The sequence below is a fragment of the Aspergillus pseudodeflectus genome (assembly GCF_044049435.1).
Source record: "Aspergillus pseudodeflectus strain CBS 756.74 chromosome Unknown BJX68scaffold_18, whole genome shotgun sequence".
NCBI classification, from domain to species: Eukaryota; Fungi; Ascomycota; class Eurotiomycetes; order Eurotiales; family Aspergillaceae; genus Aspergillus; species Aspergillus pseudodeflectus.
Window position 1 is genome coordinate 37,860 of NW_027263794.1, and position 18,681 is coordinate 56,540.

The 18,681-nt window shown below is 53.8% G+C and overlaps 7 protein-coding genes across 7 annotated transcripts; 3 read left to right on the forward strand and 4 right to left on the reverse strand.

The window, feature by feature from the left end:
* Positions 1-290: 290 nt before the first annotated feature.
* On the forward strand, positions 291-2,376 carry BJX68DRAFT_275256 (glycoside hydrolase family 127 protein; the record flags this gene model as incomplete). Its single annotated transcript, XM_071047809.1, has 2 exons — positions 291-461; positions 523-2,376. 2 exons carry the CDS (start codon positions 291-293, stop codon positions 2,248-2,250), a joined length of 1,899 nt encoding a protein of 632 aa, XP_070899659.1. The 3' UTR covers positions 2,251-2,376.
* BJX68DRAFT_275258 (fungal specific transcription factor domain-containing protein) lies at positions 2,377-4,860 on the reverse strand (the record flags this gene model as incomplete). Its single annotated transcript, XM_071047810.1, has 3 exons — positions 2,377-3,492; positions 3,546-4,203; positions 4,840-4,860. 3 exons carry the CDS (start codon positions 4,858-4,860, stop codon positions 2,504-2,506), a joined length of 1,668 nt encoding a protein of 555 aa, XP_070899660.1. The 3' UTR covers positions 2,377-2,503.
* Positions 4,861-4,867: 7 nt separating this feature from the next.
* Positions 4,868-5,672, reverse strand: BJX68DRAFT_254831 (putative acetyl xylan esterase (Axe1); the record flags this gene model as incomplete). The annotated part of the gene is made up of 3 exons (XM_071042940.1): positions 4,868-5,038; positions 5,092-5,271; positions 5,331-5,672. The coding sequence occupies 3 exons, from the start codon at positions 5,670-5,672 to the stop codon at positions 4,868-4,870; spliced, it is 693 nt and encodes a 230-aa protein (XP_070899661.1).
* A 539-nt stretch (positions 5,673-6,211) lies between these two features.
* Positions 6,212-7,487, forward strand: BJX68DRAFT_235993 (GNAT family N-acetyltransferase). The gene has a single exon (XM_071039945.1). The coding sequence runs from the start codon at positions 6,474-6,476 to the stop codon at positions 7,083-7,085; it is 612 nt and encodes a 203-aa protein (XP_070899662.1). The 5' UTR covers positions 6,212-6,473; the 3' UTR covers positions 7,086-7,487.
* Positions 7,488-8,320: 833 nt separating this feature from the next.
* BJX68DRAFT_69466 (pyridoxal phosphate-dependent transferase) lies at positions 8,321-10,319 on the reverse strand. The gene is made up of 2 exons (XM_071049620.1): positions 9,606-10,319; positions 8,321-9,557 (listed from the first exon to the last, which is right to left on the reverse strand). Exons 1-2 carry the CDS (start codon positions 10,190-10,192, stop codon positions 8,540-8,542), a joined length of 1,605 nt encoding a protein of 534 aa, XP_070899663.1. The 5' UTR covers positions 10,193-10,319; the 3' UTR covers positions 8,321-8,539.
* Positions 10,320-13,162: 2,843 nt separating this feature from the next.
* Positions 13,163-14,974, reverse strand: BJX68DRAFT_69434 (uncharacterized protein). The gene is made up of 7 exons (XM_071049619.1): positions 14,618-14,974; positions 14,317-14,551; positions 14,113-14,265; positions 13,948-14,065; positions 13,834-13,902; positions 13,741-13,767; positions 13,163-13,684 (listed from the first exon to the last, which is right to left on the reverse strand). Exons 1-7 carry the CDS (start codon positions 14,816-14,818, stop codon positions 13,276-13,278), a joined length of 1,212 nt encoding a protein of 403 aa, XP_070899664.1. The 5' UTR covers positions 14,819-14,974; the 3' UTR covers positions 13,163-13,275.
* Positions 14,975-16,541: 1,567 nt separating this feature from the next.
* On the forward strand, positions 16,542-18,654 carry BJX68DRAFT_236003 (tyrosinase family protein). The gene is made up of 4 exons (XM_071039946.1): positions 16,542-17,433; positions 17,486-17,648; positions 17,706-17,971; positions 18,030-18,654. Exons 1-4 carry the CDS (start codon positions 17,243-17,245, stop codon positions 18,559-18,561), a joined length of 1,152 nt encoding a protein of 383 aa, XP_070899665.1. The 5' UTR covers positions 16,542-17,242; the 3' UTR covers positions 18,562-18,654.
* Positions 18,655-18,681: the final 27 nt, after the last annotated feature.

An 18,681-nucleotide genomic window follows, 5' to 3' on the forward strand; every position in this document is an offset into this window, starting at 1 on the left:
TCCCGCCACGGGCGCCAATCATGGTGAAATACCGCCGACGTTTCCACTTTGTGCAATGCGGAGGGAAACTCCTCCGGAGCTGATAAGGAGTTCATGCACTCGACTTTGCCGATATGGAGGAGGCATAGCTATCATTTAGCCGAGCTAATCGCTTATTTATTTGGTCAGACTCTACCGGGGAGGAAGGGAAGTTGAATGATTTAAAGGCACCCTTGTTGTCCTGCTCCCAGTTCGAATCCCATACATCCTCCATCCTTTGCCAAGCCTGTTCCGCCGCGTCCCATTCGAAAATGGCTTTCCAGCAAGTTCCCGTCCGCAGTGTCGACATCACGTCCGGGTTCTGGTCGCAGATGCAATGTTGTTCCAAGGAAAAGACAATCCCTGCAATCATCGAGGCGCAAAAGTCACTGAAGCACTGGTATTGTCTGACGTGGAAGGAAGGCCACGAGATTCAGCCGCATGTAAGCCCAGCACGCTTTCCGAAAACAATCATGCCTGTCGGAGCTAACTTGTACATGTCAGCCGTTTTGGGATAGTGACGTCTATAAGATAGTAGAAGCTGCGTGCTACTTTCTGATGAAAAACGAAGATCCGGAACTCCTGGCGACCGTCGAAGAGGCCGTCGACATGATTCGCGCTGCACAGCATCCCGACGGATATATCAACTCCTACTATACCGTGCTAGGCATCGACAAGCGATGGACAAACGTCCGGGATATGCATGAGCTCTACTGTCTCGGCCATTTGACCGAGGCTTGTGTAGCCTACGAAACGCTCACAAACAGTGGTCGACTCCTGGAGCCAGTTCTGAAGGCCCATCGGCATGTCGACAGCGTTTTCGGGTCGGAGCCAGGAAAGAAGAGGGGATATCCGGGGCATCAAGAGATCGAGATTGGGCTCTTGAGGCTGTACGAGCTGTGCGCCGAGCCTGTGCTGCTAAAGCTTGCCACATACTTCATTTGTGAACGCGGTTACCGTGACGCCAATGGGGAGACATTTTTTGACCACGAAGCCAGAGCCCGCGGTGGAGACCCGTACGACCACATGGGAGATGAGATGAAAGCCTGGTTCCGGCATCCTCGGGACTATAGCTATAGCCAGTCCGACTGCCCCCTCATCGAGGCTACCGAGATCAAGGGCCATGCGGTGCGCGCCATGTACTATTTTATAGCAGCAACAGACTTTGTTCGCCTGACAGGAGACGACAAAATCAAGGCTGCGCTCGATCGGATGTGGACGGACATGACGGAAACAAAACTGTACGTGACCGGTGGAATTGGTGCGATGCGGCAGTGGGAAGGGTTTGGTAGCAGATATGTGCTGGGCGATACAGAAGAGTCTGGCACATGTTATGCAGAGACCTGCGCGTGCTTTGCATTGATCCTCTGGTGTCAACGCATGCTTCAACTCGAGCTAGACGTCAAATATGCGGATGTCATGGAGATTGGGCTGTATAATGGTTTCCTCGGCGCCGTTGGCCTGGACGGCGGGTCATTCTATTACGAAAACCCGTTGAGGACGTATAATGGTCACGGGAAAGAGCGAAGCAACTGGTTTGAAGTGGCCTGCTGCCCGCCCAATGTTGCAAAGCTGCTTGCCTCTATGGGATCGCTCATCTACTCGATAAAAGCAAACGTTGTCGCCATCCACCTCTACATTGAAAGCGAAGTCTCAGTTCCTGGCACGGATGTTGTGGTCTCCCAAACAACGAGCATGCCTTGGTCCGGAGATGTCCAGATCAGGGTCAAGGGAACAACGGCACTGGCCTTGCGGATTCCCACGTGGGCAGAAGGATACACGAGCTCAGTCCAAGGAGAGGTGAAATCGGGTTACTTGTACATTCCCGAGTCCGAAAACCTAAAAGTCAACCTCTCCTTCACAGTCAAGGCGCGGAAAATATATCCCAACCCAGCATTGGGAAAGGATGAAATTTGTATCATGCGTGGACCGTTGGTATACTGCATCGAGGACGTCGATAACGAGGTTGATATCGACCATGTCGGTGTATGCGACGATTCTGTGAGTGATGCCGAGCCGATTGACATCGCAGCAGTAAAGGGTGTGATTCCAGTCCGGGCAACGGGGAGGGAGGTGGTAAACGGCAAACCCGAGCTCTATGCGTCAGACCCATGGAAGTACGGCGATGAGAAGAGCCTGCTCTACGTGCCATATTTCTTGCGGGCAAATAGAGGAGGCAACGGTGGAATGACAGTCTGGGCCAGGCGTTTGAGCAGTTCTAGACATTCTTAGTGCAGCAAGCCAGCATATTGGTAGCGAGCGATAGACTAGAATGAACGAGATGATCAGTCATTAATGCTGCAAGTTTCGCTCTATCCATGATTCCGAAGTTGATTAATTCTTAATTGTTGGTCCTTGATGATGAGGCGTTCTGGTGGAGACTCGGGTTACAGGAGTTGTGGCGGACCTGTAACATACCGCTAAGAAGAGGACTCTGGTAGAACAGTTTTGGGATGCAAGATATGAGCAGTGGTGGTGTCTAGGATCAACGGCGGACTTCGGACAATTGCAGCCACAGGTCGACGGAAGGGGCATTGCCACCCGCGATCTGGGCGTCGGAGGGCGGCGGACGGATGTCGTCGCTATATCTGTCCGATATCTGTGCATCGTAGCGGTTCAGGAAATCTATCATCCACTGATCTATACTGAAGTTCTCCTTCGTGCTGTTCATTTGGCAAGCGCGATGGAAAGCGCGTAAGCGGGTCATTGATAGTTCGACATAGGACCAGTACTTGCGAAATTGAAGCAGGATGATGAAATTTTGCTCGAGTAGCGTCCTTGCTCTGGCGATACTTTTATCATCCGTATCAAACAGCAGAGTATATAGAAGGATAGACGACGCGACCACCAGGAGGTGTCCATTGACAGGGGACCAGAGACACTCCATTCCAGGGACCGAATGTGTATCCCACATCACTTGGCTCAACGCCGCCGCATGCATTCTGCATCGATCGGCATACATTGAAGCTTCATCGTCTGGACGACCCTCAGGCAATTCCACATTTTGGTTGAGAAACTGGTAATACAATAACTGGGATTGATGATGGTAAACCAGCCAATGAACGGCAAATTCCCGGCCAAGCCCACGGCTAGCATAACGGTGTCGATTCTCTGGAGTGTCTTGAAGGTGACTCGGTAGTCCGTGAAGCCAACCATCCAACATCTTCGCTATCTCTCTGACCCGCAGCCTCGTGTTGACTGGACTGAGTAGATTCTGGACTATCTCGTCATTAAATCGCATGACTTGAAGGTGTATCTCGGACATTGCAAGCATAGAACTCCATAGGCCACATTGCCGCAGGCCCGAGGCTTCGATATTCGCTTCAGAATACCGCTCTGGGGGGTCGCTTGCGTCCATATTACGGAAGACTTCTTCCTCCAGTGGCCGCTTGAAGTTCGGACTCACTGTGAGTTGTCTTGGTATCTGAGTGCGTCCTGAATCCCAATGCTCAATCATCCAGATTTCCCAAAAGGCTTCGCCAGTAAATTAGTGATAGGCAACAGTCAATGGTACGTGCTGCACTAACCTCGTATTTCGACCTCGCGCTGGATAGGATCCGGACTTAGATTCTCTGGTAAACGTAGCATTTGTACCATACGGATCGCTTGCGAGGCCAGGAGTGCCTCTTGTGCGGAGTCCCCTTCCACGTAAGCCACGTGAGATAGTAGAATGCTTCCCTGCAGGGAGGCAAGGTCGATCAGTTCCGACCGAGCATAGAAGGCTTGTATGGCAGCTTTTAGCCACGGCTTGCCTCTATCCCACGGATGAATACCGTCGAAGAAGGAATTGTTGGAGAATCTGGCCACCGCAGCGATCATGCCCAGTACAAGGAAGTCAGGCACCTGCCCGGCGCGTTGGGCGGTGATGAAGATATTGCGGTGAAACATTATGATTTGTTTTTCATCGATCAGGTCGAAATAGATGTCGACGAGCTCATTGCAGATGGCAGGCGGAGGAAGATTTGAACTCCGTGCCGGCGTAATTGGTGTAGTTTGCGGCTGTGGGAGTTGGACGACCTCCTGGCTGGGCGGCGGACGAGCTGGCAGGCCAAGCCTCGCTGGCCCGTGCCCGTCAAAAGAAGTGGCGGTGTTAAGAAGATCACATTTCCAATTCTTCCTGGTACAGAGAGAGCAAGATCTTCCTAGCTGTGGCACAATGCATCGTTTCTTGCGAGAACTAGGCAGCTGGTCAGTGGCGATTGGATTGGAAAGAACAACCCATACCGACACTGTGTGCAGGACGACGCCGGACGCATTGCAATAGATTCATCAGAAAGATGAGGAGCTCAATTGACCAAACAATGAATATCGCAGCTGATGGGGATATCACAGCAGAGGAGAGAGTGGGGAACAAGAAGACTCGGCAGGGACGCGAAATGCAGCGGGGAACACACTGTTGCACGTGATCTTCCCAGACCTACGACAGACCAGTCCCAAATAAGAAATGGAGTGGGGCTGCTTTACACTCGTACAGAGGACATCTACGGTGGACGGTAAAAATGCACGCGGTCTGCTTGCGTGGACTGGCCTTTTGTCTGTTGGTGTCAGCCGGAAATCTGAGCTATCTTCAACATCGGTCACTAGACTGATGTCGTGGGACCTTTTCAGTCGACTGGTGAAGTTGTTAGTTGGCATGGCGTTTAGTATGTCACTTCTCTGGATATAGATTCATGGAAAACGTAGTGTATCTATAGAGTTTGACCACGAAATCCTTATTATTCGCGAGAAAATCAAGTCCTTTTGCAATTCTGGCTTCCTCTCTTAATCGCTACACTTGGACCTGCTGAACAAACATTCTGGGTAGTACAACCCCTAAACAACCCTTTGTTTGACCAACTTCATCAGGCCACTACGCCAACTTGCCCCGAATAAACTGCAACGCCGCCTGTCCATACACAGCCCCATACCCATTGTGCGTCGCTGCATTGTTTCCATTGCAGCAGTACGGATCAGGTCCGTCACAGTACGACTGGATCTTGCTTGCAGAGGGGCAGCTAAAGCCAGCCGGACGAGCATCAAACTGCGAGTTGTGTATATTAGAATTTGCAATCAACTTGAGGAAGAAGTACGTACCCCACCGGCGGAACAGGTGCCAACGCTGTATGGCAATCCAGCCCGGAACAGCGGCTCGCCCATGAATATGGCTGCTTTGACCATGTTCACTGCCGACGAGGACAGGCGGACGGCCGTGTTGGTGATTCCCTGGTTGGGAACTCCGCCGCCGCAAAGCGCTGCATCGATAATCTCGCCGCCCTATGGTGTAGACCGCGTTATTGCTGGAGTCAATAACAATAGCAGTCTGAGCGACCTACCTGCGAGTACCCAACGAGCACAATCTTGGTAGCCGGGCACCGCGAATTGAACGAATTCACGGCCGAGGCGACAGCGTCGATTCCAGCAGACACCGAAGCCGAGTAGCTGGCGCCACCGCACGAGGCCTGACCTCCGCATGCGGGGTAGTTTATGGCCTCGGAACTGGAGCCGGGATAGGCGTTGAGGACCGCATTAACCACGGTGCTGGACGAGCCGTAGCCAGGCGAAGCGGTGGTCTCGCGGGCGCCAAAGACGTGGATTTGAGGGCAGCTCTGGCGAGTCTCGAGCGGGGTGGCTAGGGCTTGGCCGAGGAGGAGGAGGGATAGAGTCTTGAGATGCATTTTGGAACCGACTGTCAAAGTAGGTATGGAGGATCTTGTGAGTTGGGCTTGTCTGGTATTTTAAGCATCGGGGAGGATCACTGCTTTATACTTCCGAATCGTAATCGAGGCCTTGACAGCTTCCATGTCTCCGAACAGGATGCTACTATATTATCCGTCGTCCCTCTGAAGAATCCCCGTGAATTCGACTTTAGCCGCGAGCATGATGTCCTTCAAACGACGGTGGTGTCGGGTGAGCGGAAGCTATACATGTCGAGACACGGTAGTGTTGCAGAAGAGATTAAGCCCCAACCCCAGAGAGCAAGCTTTCGGATCCTTTGGAATCACTGGATTTTGTGGGGTAAAGCAATCAGGCTAAATACCCAGTGTATCAGGGCCAGTTTGCAGGACCGGACACTTTCCGTGCCCAAATGGATCGCCGCGATGCATATCAGTTCTAGCGCCTGAATTCCGGAAGCTTGCGTTTCATTTGACGGGTTCAAGAACTAAGATATTGATGAAGTGGGGTATTTCTGCAAAGTTCTACACGTGGAGAATTTCTCAATCATTGACCTGGCCAGCTATATGCTGCTTTCCATCTAAAGATCGACTGCATGAATTATCCTAACAATCATGAACCAATGTTGATACCGGGATCGGGGAGCAAAAGTGGACTAGTATCAAACATAAGCAACCCCTCACTGAGTCACACACTGTTTCATCCACACCAAAGGCCAGACGATATTTACCATCAGGGTCTTGGAAATCAAACCTCTTTCAACAATCGTCTCTAATATAATTCAGACCAAACCATCCGAATCAATGCAGACCTCACGACTCCAGCTAGTCCGGCTAAGTGAAGAACACGCCCCGGGCTACTTTGCCATCTGGTCTGATCCCATCACCACACGCTGGAGCTCGCACGGTCCATGCTCGACCCTCGAAGCAGCAACAGAATGGATGTCCTCTCTCCTCCCTGACGCCAACCCGCATGGGGAAAACTACGGTGTCTTCCTCCGCTCAGAACTGGACCCGGGGACTATCGAAGAATGGCGCCGCCGGAAAGCCTCGGTCGAGGGAAGTAGCGATATACTCGCCTATGGCCAGCTTCTCGGTTGGGTCGGCACCTGGCGATCTGATCCCGAACCAGAGGTCGGCTTCATCTTCCATCGCGCAACGTGGGGCTTGGGATTTGCAACCGAGGCGTTAAAGGCGTTTACTGAGTTGTTCTGGCGCGAGAGGCCGAAGTTCAACGTACTCAGGGCCTATTGCGACACGGAGAACGAGGCGTCTATTAGGGTTCTGCAGAAAGCTGGCTTTGAATATGTGGAGACGACGTATGGGGATTATGTCCTGCCTTGGATGGATCCATCGACGCGCAATACAATGCAGTTTAGCACTGGCAGACCCGATCATTCGGCTTTAAAGGATTGAACTATGATTGTTAGAGTTGAACATCTCAACTGTGGAGCCAAGATATCTTGATTCGATACTCCCTATAAGGTCATTTTCAGGACGTAGCAGCAGCCGCACATCTTTTCAGCCACTTGAGGTCACACAGCCTCCAAAACTTCCTATGCGCTGTCTCGGAAAAGACATATTCTGGGCGATAGACGCGGCCATGATAAATGACCTGGGAGTCTCTGGGGAGTGGGAAACTTGGTGATGACTGCTTCTTCGGACTGCGCCGCGTGTACTATTAGGGAAGGAGCGAAGGGCGCTTGACGATTTTCATAGAAACCTCTCCTCTAGCTCGCAACCTCTCGTTAACAACGATCTTCTTCATGTCATGACTATCACGACGGAAGCAGTTCAGTCGCATATGATATCTCTGGCTCTCCTTCAGAATCTACAGTGCCTAGGGTATGACGAGCATTATAGTTGTAGGACACTGAGACTGCCGACTATGGTCCAACTGCACAATTTCTGGAATATTCTCTTCCCATAAATGTCACCCAAAAAGAGATAGCGACGGTATCCCTTGATTTACGCAGCTGTCGCCGAGGACTAGTAGCGCCAATGACGACCAACGTAGTAGTGGTGGTGGTGTTGGGAGCACCCAGACACATGCGGATGCATAACTCGCGCGTACTTTGCAGCTACGACGGGAGAATCAGTATCATCAACAGTAGTGCCATAAACCTTACTACTGCTTGTGCACTCTTGCCCTAAGTTCCGCAATGCACTATTCCCACACCGTCAATAGAGTGGGGAGGAATCAGTTATATGCGACGCTAGCAACCGAACCGCCCATTAAGCGCCAGATATCACTCCGCATCACACAACAAATTACTCCGTACAGACGTCTAGGCACCTTGGCAGCGCGCGTACTGACTACTTTGACTGTTATATTGGCTCCGTGGCATAGGTATGGGGCAGTGCAGTACCTCAAGACCTCCGGAGGGCTGAGCCTCGCATATCCAATAACGAGGGTAATTTGCTCCTTCTGACATGTCAAGGCTGCATTAGAGTACAAAAACGGCTCGATCTAGCGCAATGATAAGCAGCTAGTGAGCTCGCTAGTTAGTTTGAGACTTACTAGCCCTTTCGTGAAGCTGATATAATCCGCCCTCAGCGTCCCGTCTTCCTGACTGCAGGCAGCAGCAACGACCGCACCACAAGCCGCCACGAAAACGCCTTCGCTCGACGTAGACCTGTTAGCGAGTCACCCGGCCTATTGCATCGTTCGTATCTTGCTTACGACATGAGTGCAGGGATTGCGCGATTATGTGACGTGGTGGGGGATGAAGCTGAAGGATTGCGCATGCTAGCGGAGGGTGAGGGACTCAGGTACATATACCAACGCCCGCACCCCTCATTCTGACTCTTGAGAACTTCTCATTACGATCCTTAATTGGGTCAATCTTATATATAGCGCCAAGCACAGTCTATCTCGCACTTTGACAGAATATCCGACGGATGTGGTCAACAATTCTCTTCACTGTTCCTCGTGTTCGGCCCGTTTGACGAACAGTTTCTTTGTGTTTCGATGACTCCAGCGAGCATTCAGAGCCATGTGAGCACTCAGATCCGTGCGGCTTTTCTGGCGAAGACATGATATCCCGATCGATGTATGTTCGGCTCAGCCAGTCAACAAACCTATCAATATCCGCTTTGGTGCTCATCGCCCCCAGGCTCACCCGCACGATGCCCGTTGTCTGTCCGTACACCTCCTGGATCGGATCTGAACATCGATGTCCAGCATTCCAGGCCGCCTTCATGTCTTCCATGCGCACCCAACCGAGGTACGCCATGCCTCCGGGGTTACACACACTGCCGCTCCGGAGGTATATCCGCTCCTGATCCGCTGCGCGTTCGACATTTGCGTATCCGTGGATGTTGCCTGAGGGGTCTAGGACGGACAGGGCAATTGTCGGTCCCTGGAGAGATGCATCTCCAAAACCATGATGTTCGGAGCCAGTATAGATGCGGCAAAGAGGGGCATTATTTGAGTGTCGGAGGGATACTAACTGTCTATAGAGCTGCCCAACCAAAAAGGCGCAGTGAGCGGAAACGTCGCTCATGCTACGGAAGAGGCGGTCATGTGTGTCGATGGCGTGAGGGATCGCGGCGATGGAGTGAAAGTTCAGGGTGCCGTCTTCGAGAAAGTCGTGCAGCGAGCCTGTCTTGAGGGCGTGCCACGCCTCTTGTCGGACTGAGGGCGAGTTGATGACCATATCCACAGTTCCGCCACCAAAGTATCGTCGCTGTCGAAGAGCATCAGCAGCAGCCTTTCGGACGATCAAGCATCCAACATCAGGGTATCCAAATATTTTGTACAGCGAGAGGGCAGTAAAATCGGGGGCGGAATCGGCATCCGAGAGATTCAAGGGTGAGGTCGAGGCGATGGCAGCGGCGTCCCACAAGACAAACGTGTCTTTGTGGTTTCTGCGGATCTGAGCAGGCCTGACATGTCAGCACGGGCAGTCGACCGGTTTTTGAAGGCGAACATACCATGATCGAGGGGTACGTCGACCCGTCATGTTGCTCTGGCCCGGATAGGCAAAGAGAGTGGCCATCTTTGGTTGGCTGCCTTTTTGGATCCAGCTCTTCACGGCGGCATCGCCCAGACACACGCTACCCCCGTTGGCGATCTGTCGAAGCCCAACTAGGCTTGTGTGGGAGTCTTGGTGGTATACATAGTGGAACCCACGTCGCTTGCTGGACGACGTCATAGGCGAAGGTGCATAATGCGACATGCACTCGCCCACCAGCTTGATGGAGGCGGTTGCGTTTGCTGTGAAGATGAGATCAAAGTCATTTGGGTCGGCGCCGAAGAAGCGCAGAAGCTGCAGGCGGATGGCGTCGACCCGGCCACCGGATATGCGAGACGGGGTATTGTCCGAGTGTGGGTTGCCATACAGGTTGGTCTGTAGGTCGGCGGCGTACGCCTGGATCATGGACCGAGCATACACCGTGGACCCGGCATGGTCGAGGTAGACCACGTCTCTCAGGCTGGGGTATTCGTCGTCGCGAAAGTGGTCAATGCTGCTGTTGTAGGCTGGGGTTGCACCCTTTTGATCACCCGACATTCCAATCATGACTGGTATACACGCAAGGGCTCACTCTCTGGCACCATTCGCACCGCACGGCTGTAAACAAGACTGACCAGAAGCTACAGACATGGCCACATTGACCTGGAACGAGCTGCTATTTAATCCACCTTGGCTGCGGACCACATGCGGGCTGGCGGCCGCGTACCAGTCCGCATGTTGGCTGATCCTGCAAGTCCCAAATGACGGCCGGCGTGCAGCCCAGTCAGACGTCAGCCCGGATCTACCAGGATCACACCAGTGATTATTGGCAGAAAACCGCGCGCCGAGAGAGTTTCTCAGCAGGCAGAGCCGTCCCTGGAACTGTTCTTTGCGAACCGCTTCCAGTCCCATAGGCGGGTTCTATCTCCGGCCGGTCCACCTTGGAATTCAGCGAGGTGGGCTGCATGGATATCCTCGAGATCGACCAGCGAACTCGCTGATCGATTGCACAAGAGTCACTGGCCCCCAGAGGGGAATCCATGTCGCAGAACTTCGCTGCAGGATCCACGGAACACACGGCGCACAACGTCGCAAGGACAGCCTATCTCGATGAGCGCCAACTGCTCACGTCCCTCGCATGTGCTCCTGGGGTGAGCAAGGGGCAGAGTAGCCGACCCTTGCTGTCTTTTGGATTGGAGAGGGAGGGGGGTGCACCCTCGTTCGGTCCGCCTCATTCTACCCTGGGTATTGAGCCGGGTATGCTCTCCCAATGCAACGGGATGCACTAGTCCATGGTGGCCCTCTGACGTGGCTAGGGCAGAGCTAGTGGACGCCGTGGGTGGCTCAAGAGGCGAACATGGCACTCAGCGGTGGCGACCATGTCTATTCTTCCTGGGGTAGCTCCTGGGTATGGGCGGTCGAGTGCACAATCCGCGATCGAGTGCGGTCATCCGAGGCTGTGGCCTGATACACGGACAAGCCAGCAAGGACACCGCTGAATCGCATCAGGGAATAGCTGTATGCAACGGCAGCTAGTCGCATGAGCGAGCGGTTGCAGTGAGAGCAGTGCGTTGCCGTTTCCTGCCTGGCGTGCATCTGGCTGCAGACACTCGCGTCAGCTCCACCCGGCACGCCCCTCGTTCGCAGCGGCCAGCAGTTGTCCAGCTGGGCCAGCCTGGGTGACGAGGGCAAACCGGAATCCCAAGAAGCTAAATATACCTCGTAAGCTGGGTTACTGAAGGAATCTGTTCAACAGGTTTCAGATGTTTGCGACCACCAACAGTTCAACGAGTTGATGCGAGAGAAGGCGAGGAAGCGTCCAAGGTGCGGGGTATCGAAGCCATTCCATTCCAGTAGCCTATGCACGTTCGCTCGGTCGAGCCAGCGCATCGCACTTCAAACAGGGAATCAAAGGATTCAGCTGCTGATCCGTTCTCTGCCCATTGTGGTGGTCGGGTCAGCTTACGGCGGCTGGCCCAGACTTACCAGCGGACTGGGCCCGGAGTGCAGAGCAGCAGTCGGATAATCCCATTGTCTGTTTTGGGCATTCACAATCATGCATCCACAAGCTGGGCGAAGGAGCCTTTGCCGCCCGCTTTCCGCGCTCTCGGACAAATCGGTGGTGGCTGCCATGGCAGAGAAGCTGCAAGAAGCGCAGGGAAGAGAAGGATCTTGGCCTGGATGCCAGGTTCTATGGTCATCTGCGTGTATTCATGAGCTCAGAGGAGCCGCATTTCAGAGGCAGGTCAGCAGTTTCGTGCTTTGCTGCGTGAAATGAGGCCAAGAACGAGTCCCACAACGCGGTTGCTCACTGGCGTTTCACAATCAAAGACCAATGCCGAGCCGAGGCTTCACACTCGAGGCATTCACACTCAAGCAAAATGAAGCTTCAAGCAACGAGCCATGACGACCAAAGTAAGTGCTGGTGCCATCTCGATCGGCATCTCGAGTCGAGCCGCACCGGCAACGGGCGCACCGTCTCACCAGACCACGACTCGAGGAAGAATTACTCGATGGGATACAGAAGAGCAAGCTTCCAGCGCAGGGACGAGCACCGATAGGCACGAAATAATCGAGGTTACACCGAAATATTTATAGGTCGGAGAATTTCCAACCAGTCGTGGCTGGTCGGCCACCGCATGTCACAATATATAAACCCCTGCTTTCACCAACAAGCCTTACATTCGCAATCGCGATTATCTTTGGCGATCCAGTCACCTGGAACAATGGCTGAAATGGTTTCACTCTGTGACACTTGACTCGAGCTGGATTTGTCATTGCGCTCGCTCCGGATTGCTTAATGATCGTCGTCGAGGCAACCATGTTGAATATTCTGAGACAACGGCCTCGTTTCTCATCGCCAATTGAATATGAGTAAGCCCAATTGTTGAAAACACCAGACTACCAGGCCCGCCCAGTTTCATCATTTTCGTGGAGTGAACCAGGATCAGAATCTTTGTCCATAGTTTAGGAAGCCTCTGGTTCCTGGTTCCAGGCAGTTCCTGTTGAGCACTCAACAACGTCGCACGGCCGGTGACATTACTTGCATGAAATGACCTTGGTTCTCCGAGCCTCGCTAATGAGTTGTTACGGTTAGTGCGCCAAAAGGGCACCATGACATGCAGTCGGGACTGGTGTGTGCTTTCAGCTCAAGGTAGGTGCAAGTCCAATTTCAGCTGACATGAGTAGATACTTCAGGTCGTCCCACCATGTAGCGAAACGATTCACCCGGTTCATCCGAGTATTGTTCGGGCGCTCGGGTGCTTGAGGGGGCGAATACAATGAGGCGCTTAATATACCGAGTAAGCGCGTGAAGAATCACAAAAGTCCGCCTGGCCGAAGAAGAAAGTACCGGGGAATTCGTCAGGTCCCAAGCCAAGACTACCAAGGCGACCGGACTCAGGGGGATGTATGCATGAAAGCTGATTTGGGGCCATGCGATGAATCGAGACTGGGACATGCGGACTGGTATGCGGCCGCCGGTCCGCATGTGCCGCGCAGCTGGCAGCGTGGCGTAGAGGAAATCCATCAAGGTGAGGAGACTGCCAGAAGTTCAAAATAAAATGGTCTATTACTCTGACGCATTAATCTATACCTTTTCCCAGAGAATCCCACTCGTCACAAAAGAACCCAACAAAAGAAACCCCATCCTATATCCGATCCTCAACCGTCCTCCTTGGACCGATCGTCGCGGACCCAATATCGCCACTATCCTCACTATGAACAATGACCTCGGTCGTCTGCATGATCCTTGTATTCATCGTAATCGGACTCTTCCGATGATGATCTCTCGCCAGATTCTCCTCGCTCCCGCCATCCGAGCCGGACAGGCTCGGGTGGTTCGCGTGGATCTGCACTCGGTATTTATCCTCCTCGTTGTCGTGGCGGCTGCGGGCCATTGCGCTGAGTGCGTGGCTGTTGGGACCGTAGTAGGCTTCGTTGGTGCGTTTGCGTGTGCGGCCGTAGCTGGTTAGGCTGCGTGTGCTGCCGATTATGCTCTTGACCAGGGGCTTGATCGTGGGGAAGCAGGCGGCGATTACTCCGACGGCGAGTTCGACGCTGGAGATCAAGGGTTAGACGTGATAAATGATCGAAGGCACAGGGGAGCGGCGTACTAGTTCCAGATGTGGTAGGTGTTTTCACTAATTCGCGTTCCTGGTCAGTCGAGATGATCGCTGGTATTGAATCAGTTGGGTCTGCAAACGTACCGGTACAGCTCAGTCTGTCCAAAGACGCGACCCTGTAGGACTGCCTTGACAATTGCCGCACCGCAGGCACTGGATGATTAGTTGCGATGCCAAACAGTATAGCAGAAAGCTTACAAGTAGCCCAAGCCCAAGATACCCATCAGCGAAGCCTTGGTCCGGCGGTTGACCTGGACGTTGTAGAACATAAAGACCGGCAGCGTCGCGTAGAGAAAATCCGTGATGATGTTGATGGCTGTCTGCTGTCAGCAAACCCCAGTCGGTTAGAGTGATTTTACATACAAGCATTAAATCTACCGATGCTGAGGTAGGTCTCGACGGAGAAACATTTGGTCCCTTTTTCGAATCTCAGTTGGAAATCCCATGCGGCACGGACAGGGAGACATTGAAAGATCAGCGTCCCCAGGGAAGCGATGGTGAACAGAGTTAGGAAAACTGCAATGTTAGCAAGGGAGTCGCGGGCATGAGTGTATACTAGGAACCTACTGATTGAACCGATGATAAACCACTTGAGCCACTTTTTCTGGGCTGTAAATCGCAAGAGGAAGAAACCGAGGGAGATCTTGACCAGACTGATGCCCAGCACGACAATCAACGAATGCCACCAGATCCACTGAGATAGTTTGCCCCCGTAGTTCTTTGCCTCGATTGCCGCCGACCACAGGCCCATGCCAACGTGGCTTTCGCCGACGAAACACGCCTGTACTCCCAGACAACATATCTAGTCGACCAGAATATGAGCATGGGGGTGGACGATAGCGAATTCATCAATAGCAAGTGCACTCACCCCGCAAAAGACCATGATGTAATCTTCAATGTAGAAGCGGCGCAGAACAAAGATCCGCACGTAGCATCGCAGCACCACCAACAGGCACGAGAGCCCGGTCAGGGTCCCCGTGATGGCGAGGATCTTGGGAGCATTTGACGAGTAATCAATGTCTGCACTGTCTGCTTCAGGCAGCTGCCGTGGGATTAGGTAGTTAGCCATCGCCGCCGCATGGGTGTTGAGAGCAGACAGCGAGGATGAACGGGTACAGAGGGCCAAGAGGGGGGTATATCCAGATGTCGAGAGGATCCTTCTTTATACGGGACCAGGGTTCATGATTGGGACTATCGACCAGAGGCCCAGAGGATCGAGCAGGAACCGCCGTTCGGGGTGACTGGAGCAGAGTTTCACAAAGAATAGTAAAGCCACCACTGGACGTGCGACTAGGCTCGAACGGACAAAAGTTCAGACTGAGAAAAAGTTTAACCCTGGACCTGGAGCCAGCCAGCCAACTCGTGGCGATGGGCCTACCAGTCTACTGTCTGACGAGCGCATGAAGGATTTTCCACATGGCATCCTGGACGCTTCGAGAATGGGGGATTCTGCATCCATGATTTGAGTTTGCGATAACCAGCCAAGGCCTGGCTCGAATTCTACCAGTCCGACTCAAGAGAAACCCCCGGGAATGGTGTGAGATGCCAGAATTCCCAGAGAGGAACGGGCACCCCGACATTGCTGCGCCGTTTCGCTGGAGGAAATGAAAGGCACGTCGAGCCCTTCGGCCGAGCTGCCCCTTCCAGGCGATATTACTGTCCTGCCAATAAAGCCACGGACAAAAATCGGCTGAATTAGAGGACCAGGGGGTTGCATACAGCCGGGAGACATCCTGGTCATGCCAAGCGCTCAAAATTGTCATCTTTTAGCTTTCTGGATTTCTGGAACTCTGTAGATATATGCAGAGTTGATGCCCAGTCTCGACCGGAACCAACAATGGAACTGAGGAGCCTGAAGTGATACAGGCCCCGACAGAGCGAATGATGTGCAGATCTGAGCAGCAGGATCTCGGGAAGGGGGACTGTGGACAGCATCTCGTCGATTCTGGATCTGCTGCTGATCCGGCGATACTCCGGCGTGGCCGTGCGAGGACGAGCAGCACGCAAGCCTTGATTGTCACTCTGACTTTCCGTGTTGTCTCTTGTCAATCTTGTCGACGAGCCCACGCATCCGAGTGCCAATAGTGCAATCTCGTCCCGTGTCTCGCTGGGGGTCGGGGTTCCTTCCGCTAACGGCACTCAGAGTGAAACATTTGCTGGGGCCAAAAACCGCGCCGGGCAAACCTTGTTTCCCGCCGACTCCACAAGGCACGATCTCTGCCTCTGAGCGTCGGCTGCGTGGGGGCGGATTCAGCGTCGCGCAGAGATCGTCGATCGAATCCCTTCTTTCTCTTTCATGGTTGCTTCGCTGCCTTGTCCGCAATGCTTACGTGGATCTTGACAGAGGAAAGAGTTGGAAGCCCACTGCAGAGGGAGAAAAAGGGGACACACTATTCAGGCCAGGGTCCTGAAGAATCAAATTGCAGACTTCTTCACCGCTGGATGCCCAGCTCATTAATTGCTATTATTAACGGATTCATCTCTCGTCCAGCGCTTCCGTGGGATTCCGCGCAGGCTAAGGAGACGGACCAGGCTCCAGGATGCGCATCCCTGTTGGGGCCAGAGGCAATACGATCAGAGACTAAGTCCATATCGAACCCTGTCAATCGCGGCTCGCTCCTCCGGCCCCTAATCGCTTAGCCTCTTGTCCCCTCCGCCTCCCGGAGTAACGTCGCCCACTGCAATTTCCCCGATTGGCAGCGACCAAAAGTCAATTCCACCGTGGAAAATGTGGAAAAATGGCTCCTGGGCGCTCAAGCCTCACAGCAAAGCCTATGTAAGTCTTGAAAGAGCCAGTCCCCCGTTCATCGCGGATACTGCCAGCGCTGACTGCACTCCACCGGGCTAGCTTTACTCGAGGGTGAGCTCCGTTGTCCGGTCAAGTATACGAGAGTCTAGCCCGCAGAGGAGATTGTTAGCGGGGCATTGAGATCCTGCTCGCGTACTTTGTGCGAGTGCGACCCCCCAGCAACCTCCACATTCCGACATCTGTACCATGTACATACTCTGTAGGCCGGCATCTGGCCCTTCCGGTGCCCTAAGCGAATGCGACAATATGCATCCTGACTGCGCCGCTGCGGTCTGCGGAAATTGATCAAGACCTCCACGAGTCAAGTGGCACGCCGTTCCTGGCACTATCGGAGTCATCCCCGCCAAGATGGCATGCAAGGCGCAGAAGGACAGCGCTCATTTGCTGTCTCGCCTGCATGTCTGCGCCATGGGAGCGCATGGCAAAGGTTAAGACGATAACTACATTGGAGCTGGCCACTAGTTCGTCCACTGCGAGTATGGCTTGATGGATAGTTCAACGGGCCCTCGTGGCTCGCAGAGAGTTCTCATAATCTACCACTCCTGACTGGAGAGCAGCGAGCTGGTATAAAAACACCCCTGCCCGGCGTGACGATCCTTGCTTTTTGTCCTCACCCTCGGCAACTCTCTTGGATTCTCTTTCTCTTTGTTCTTCTTCTTGTCATCCCTTGCAGAGGCGTCCATCATGCGTTTCTCACTCACTGCCCTTGTGGCAGCCCTTGCTGCCATTCCCCAGGCTACGGCGACCTTTGACATTGACGAGTGGGATGTCCTCGCAGGCAAGGCCCTGGTGAACCAGGTGCTGTACCAGTTTACCAAGCCCCGGTACACTGACAGCAAATGCACCCCTCTCAACGCGGCTATTCGTCGCGAGTGGTACGTCGCCCAATTCTGTCGCAATCGCAATTGGCGATGCTAATTGGCCTAGGGGCACCCTCACCAAGCGCGAACGCAAGGAGTACACTGATGCCGTGAGATGTCTCACCAAGAAGCCCTCCAAGATCGACCCGACCTTTGCCCCCGGGGCGCGCACTCGCTTCGACGACTTTGTCGCGGTCCACATCAACCAGACCATGTACATCCACACCACGGTCCGCCCCCACGTTCCACTGCGTACAACGCGCGCGAGATGCTGACAACAATAACAGGGTAACTTTTTGACGTGGCACCGATACTTCACCTGGGCCTACGAGCAGGCCCTCCGCAACGAGTGCGGCTACAAGGGATACCAGCCCTACTGGGGCTGGACCAAGTACGCCGACGACCCGCTCAACTCGCCCATCTTCGACGGCTCCGAGTACAGCATGGGTGGCGACGGCTCGTACATTCCTCACCCGGCGGCCGAAGTGGCCCCTGGTCTCTTCCTGCCCCCCGGAAACGGCGGTGGCTGTGTCACTTCCGGCCCCTTCACCGAGTGCGTCATATCTTGGTCCAACTCGTCTCATTCAAGATCACACTAACACTCTCTCCAGCTTCGAAGTCAACCTCGGCCCCCTCTTCGTCACCCTCCAAGTCCCCGGCGTCGAAGCCCAGAACGGCACCGGCCTGAACTACAACCCGCGCTGCCTGCGCCGCGACATCAACGTCGAAGCCGCGAAATGGACAACCACTGAACACGTCGTTGACCTGATCAAGAACTACCGCGACATCTCCTCCTTCCAGGACCGCTTCCAGGGCGACTTCCCCAACGGCTACCTCGGCGTGCACAGCGGCGGCCACTACACCATCAGCGGTGACCCCGCCGGCGACTTCTTTGCTTCGCCCGGTGACCCCGTCTTCTACCTGCACCACGCGGCTATTGACCGTGTCTTTTGGACCTGGCAAAACCTCGACCCGGCTGAGCGGACTTTTGTCGTTGCTGGGCCGACTGTCCTTCCTGGGTTGGGACCTAGCCCTAATGCTACTCTGGACGATGTGCAGTACTTTGATGTCCTTGCTGAGGATCTGACTCTTCGCGAGCTGCTCGATACCACTGCCGGGCCGTTCTGCTATGTTTACTTGTAATCGCTGCGATGCAGTGTATTTGGTGCCGACTATGTACATACTTAGACTTATTAATATAGGCTCCATGCCCACCTAATCCACACTTCTTGTGACCACTATTTTCAGTTCTGTTCAGACCGG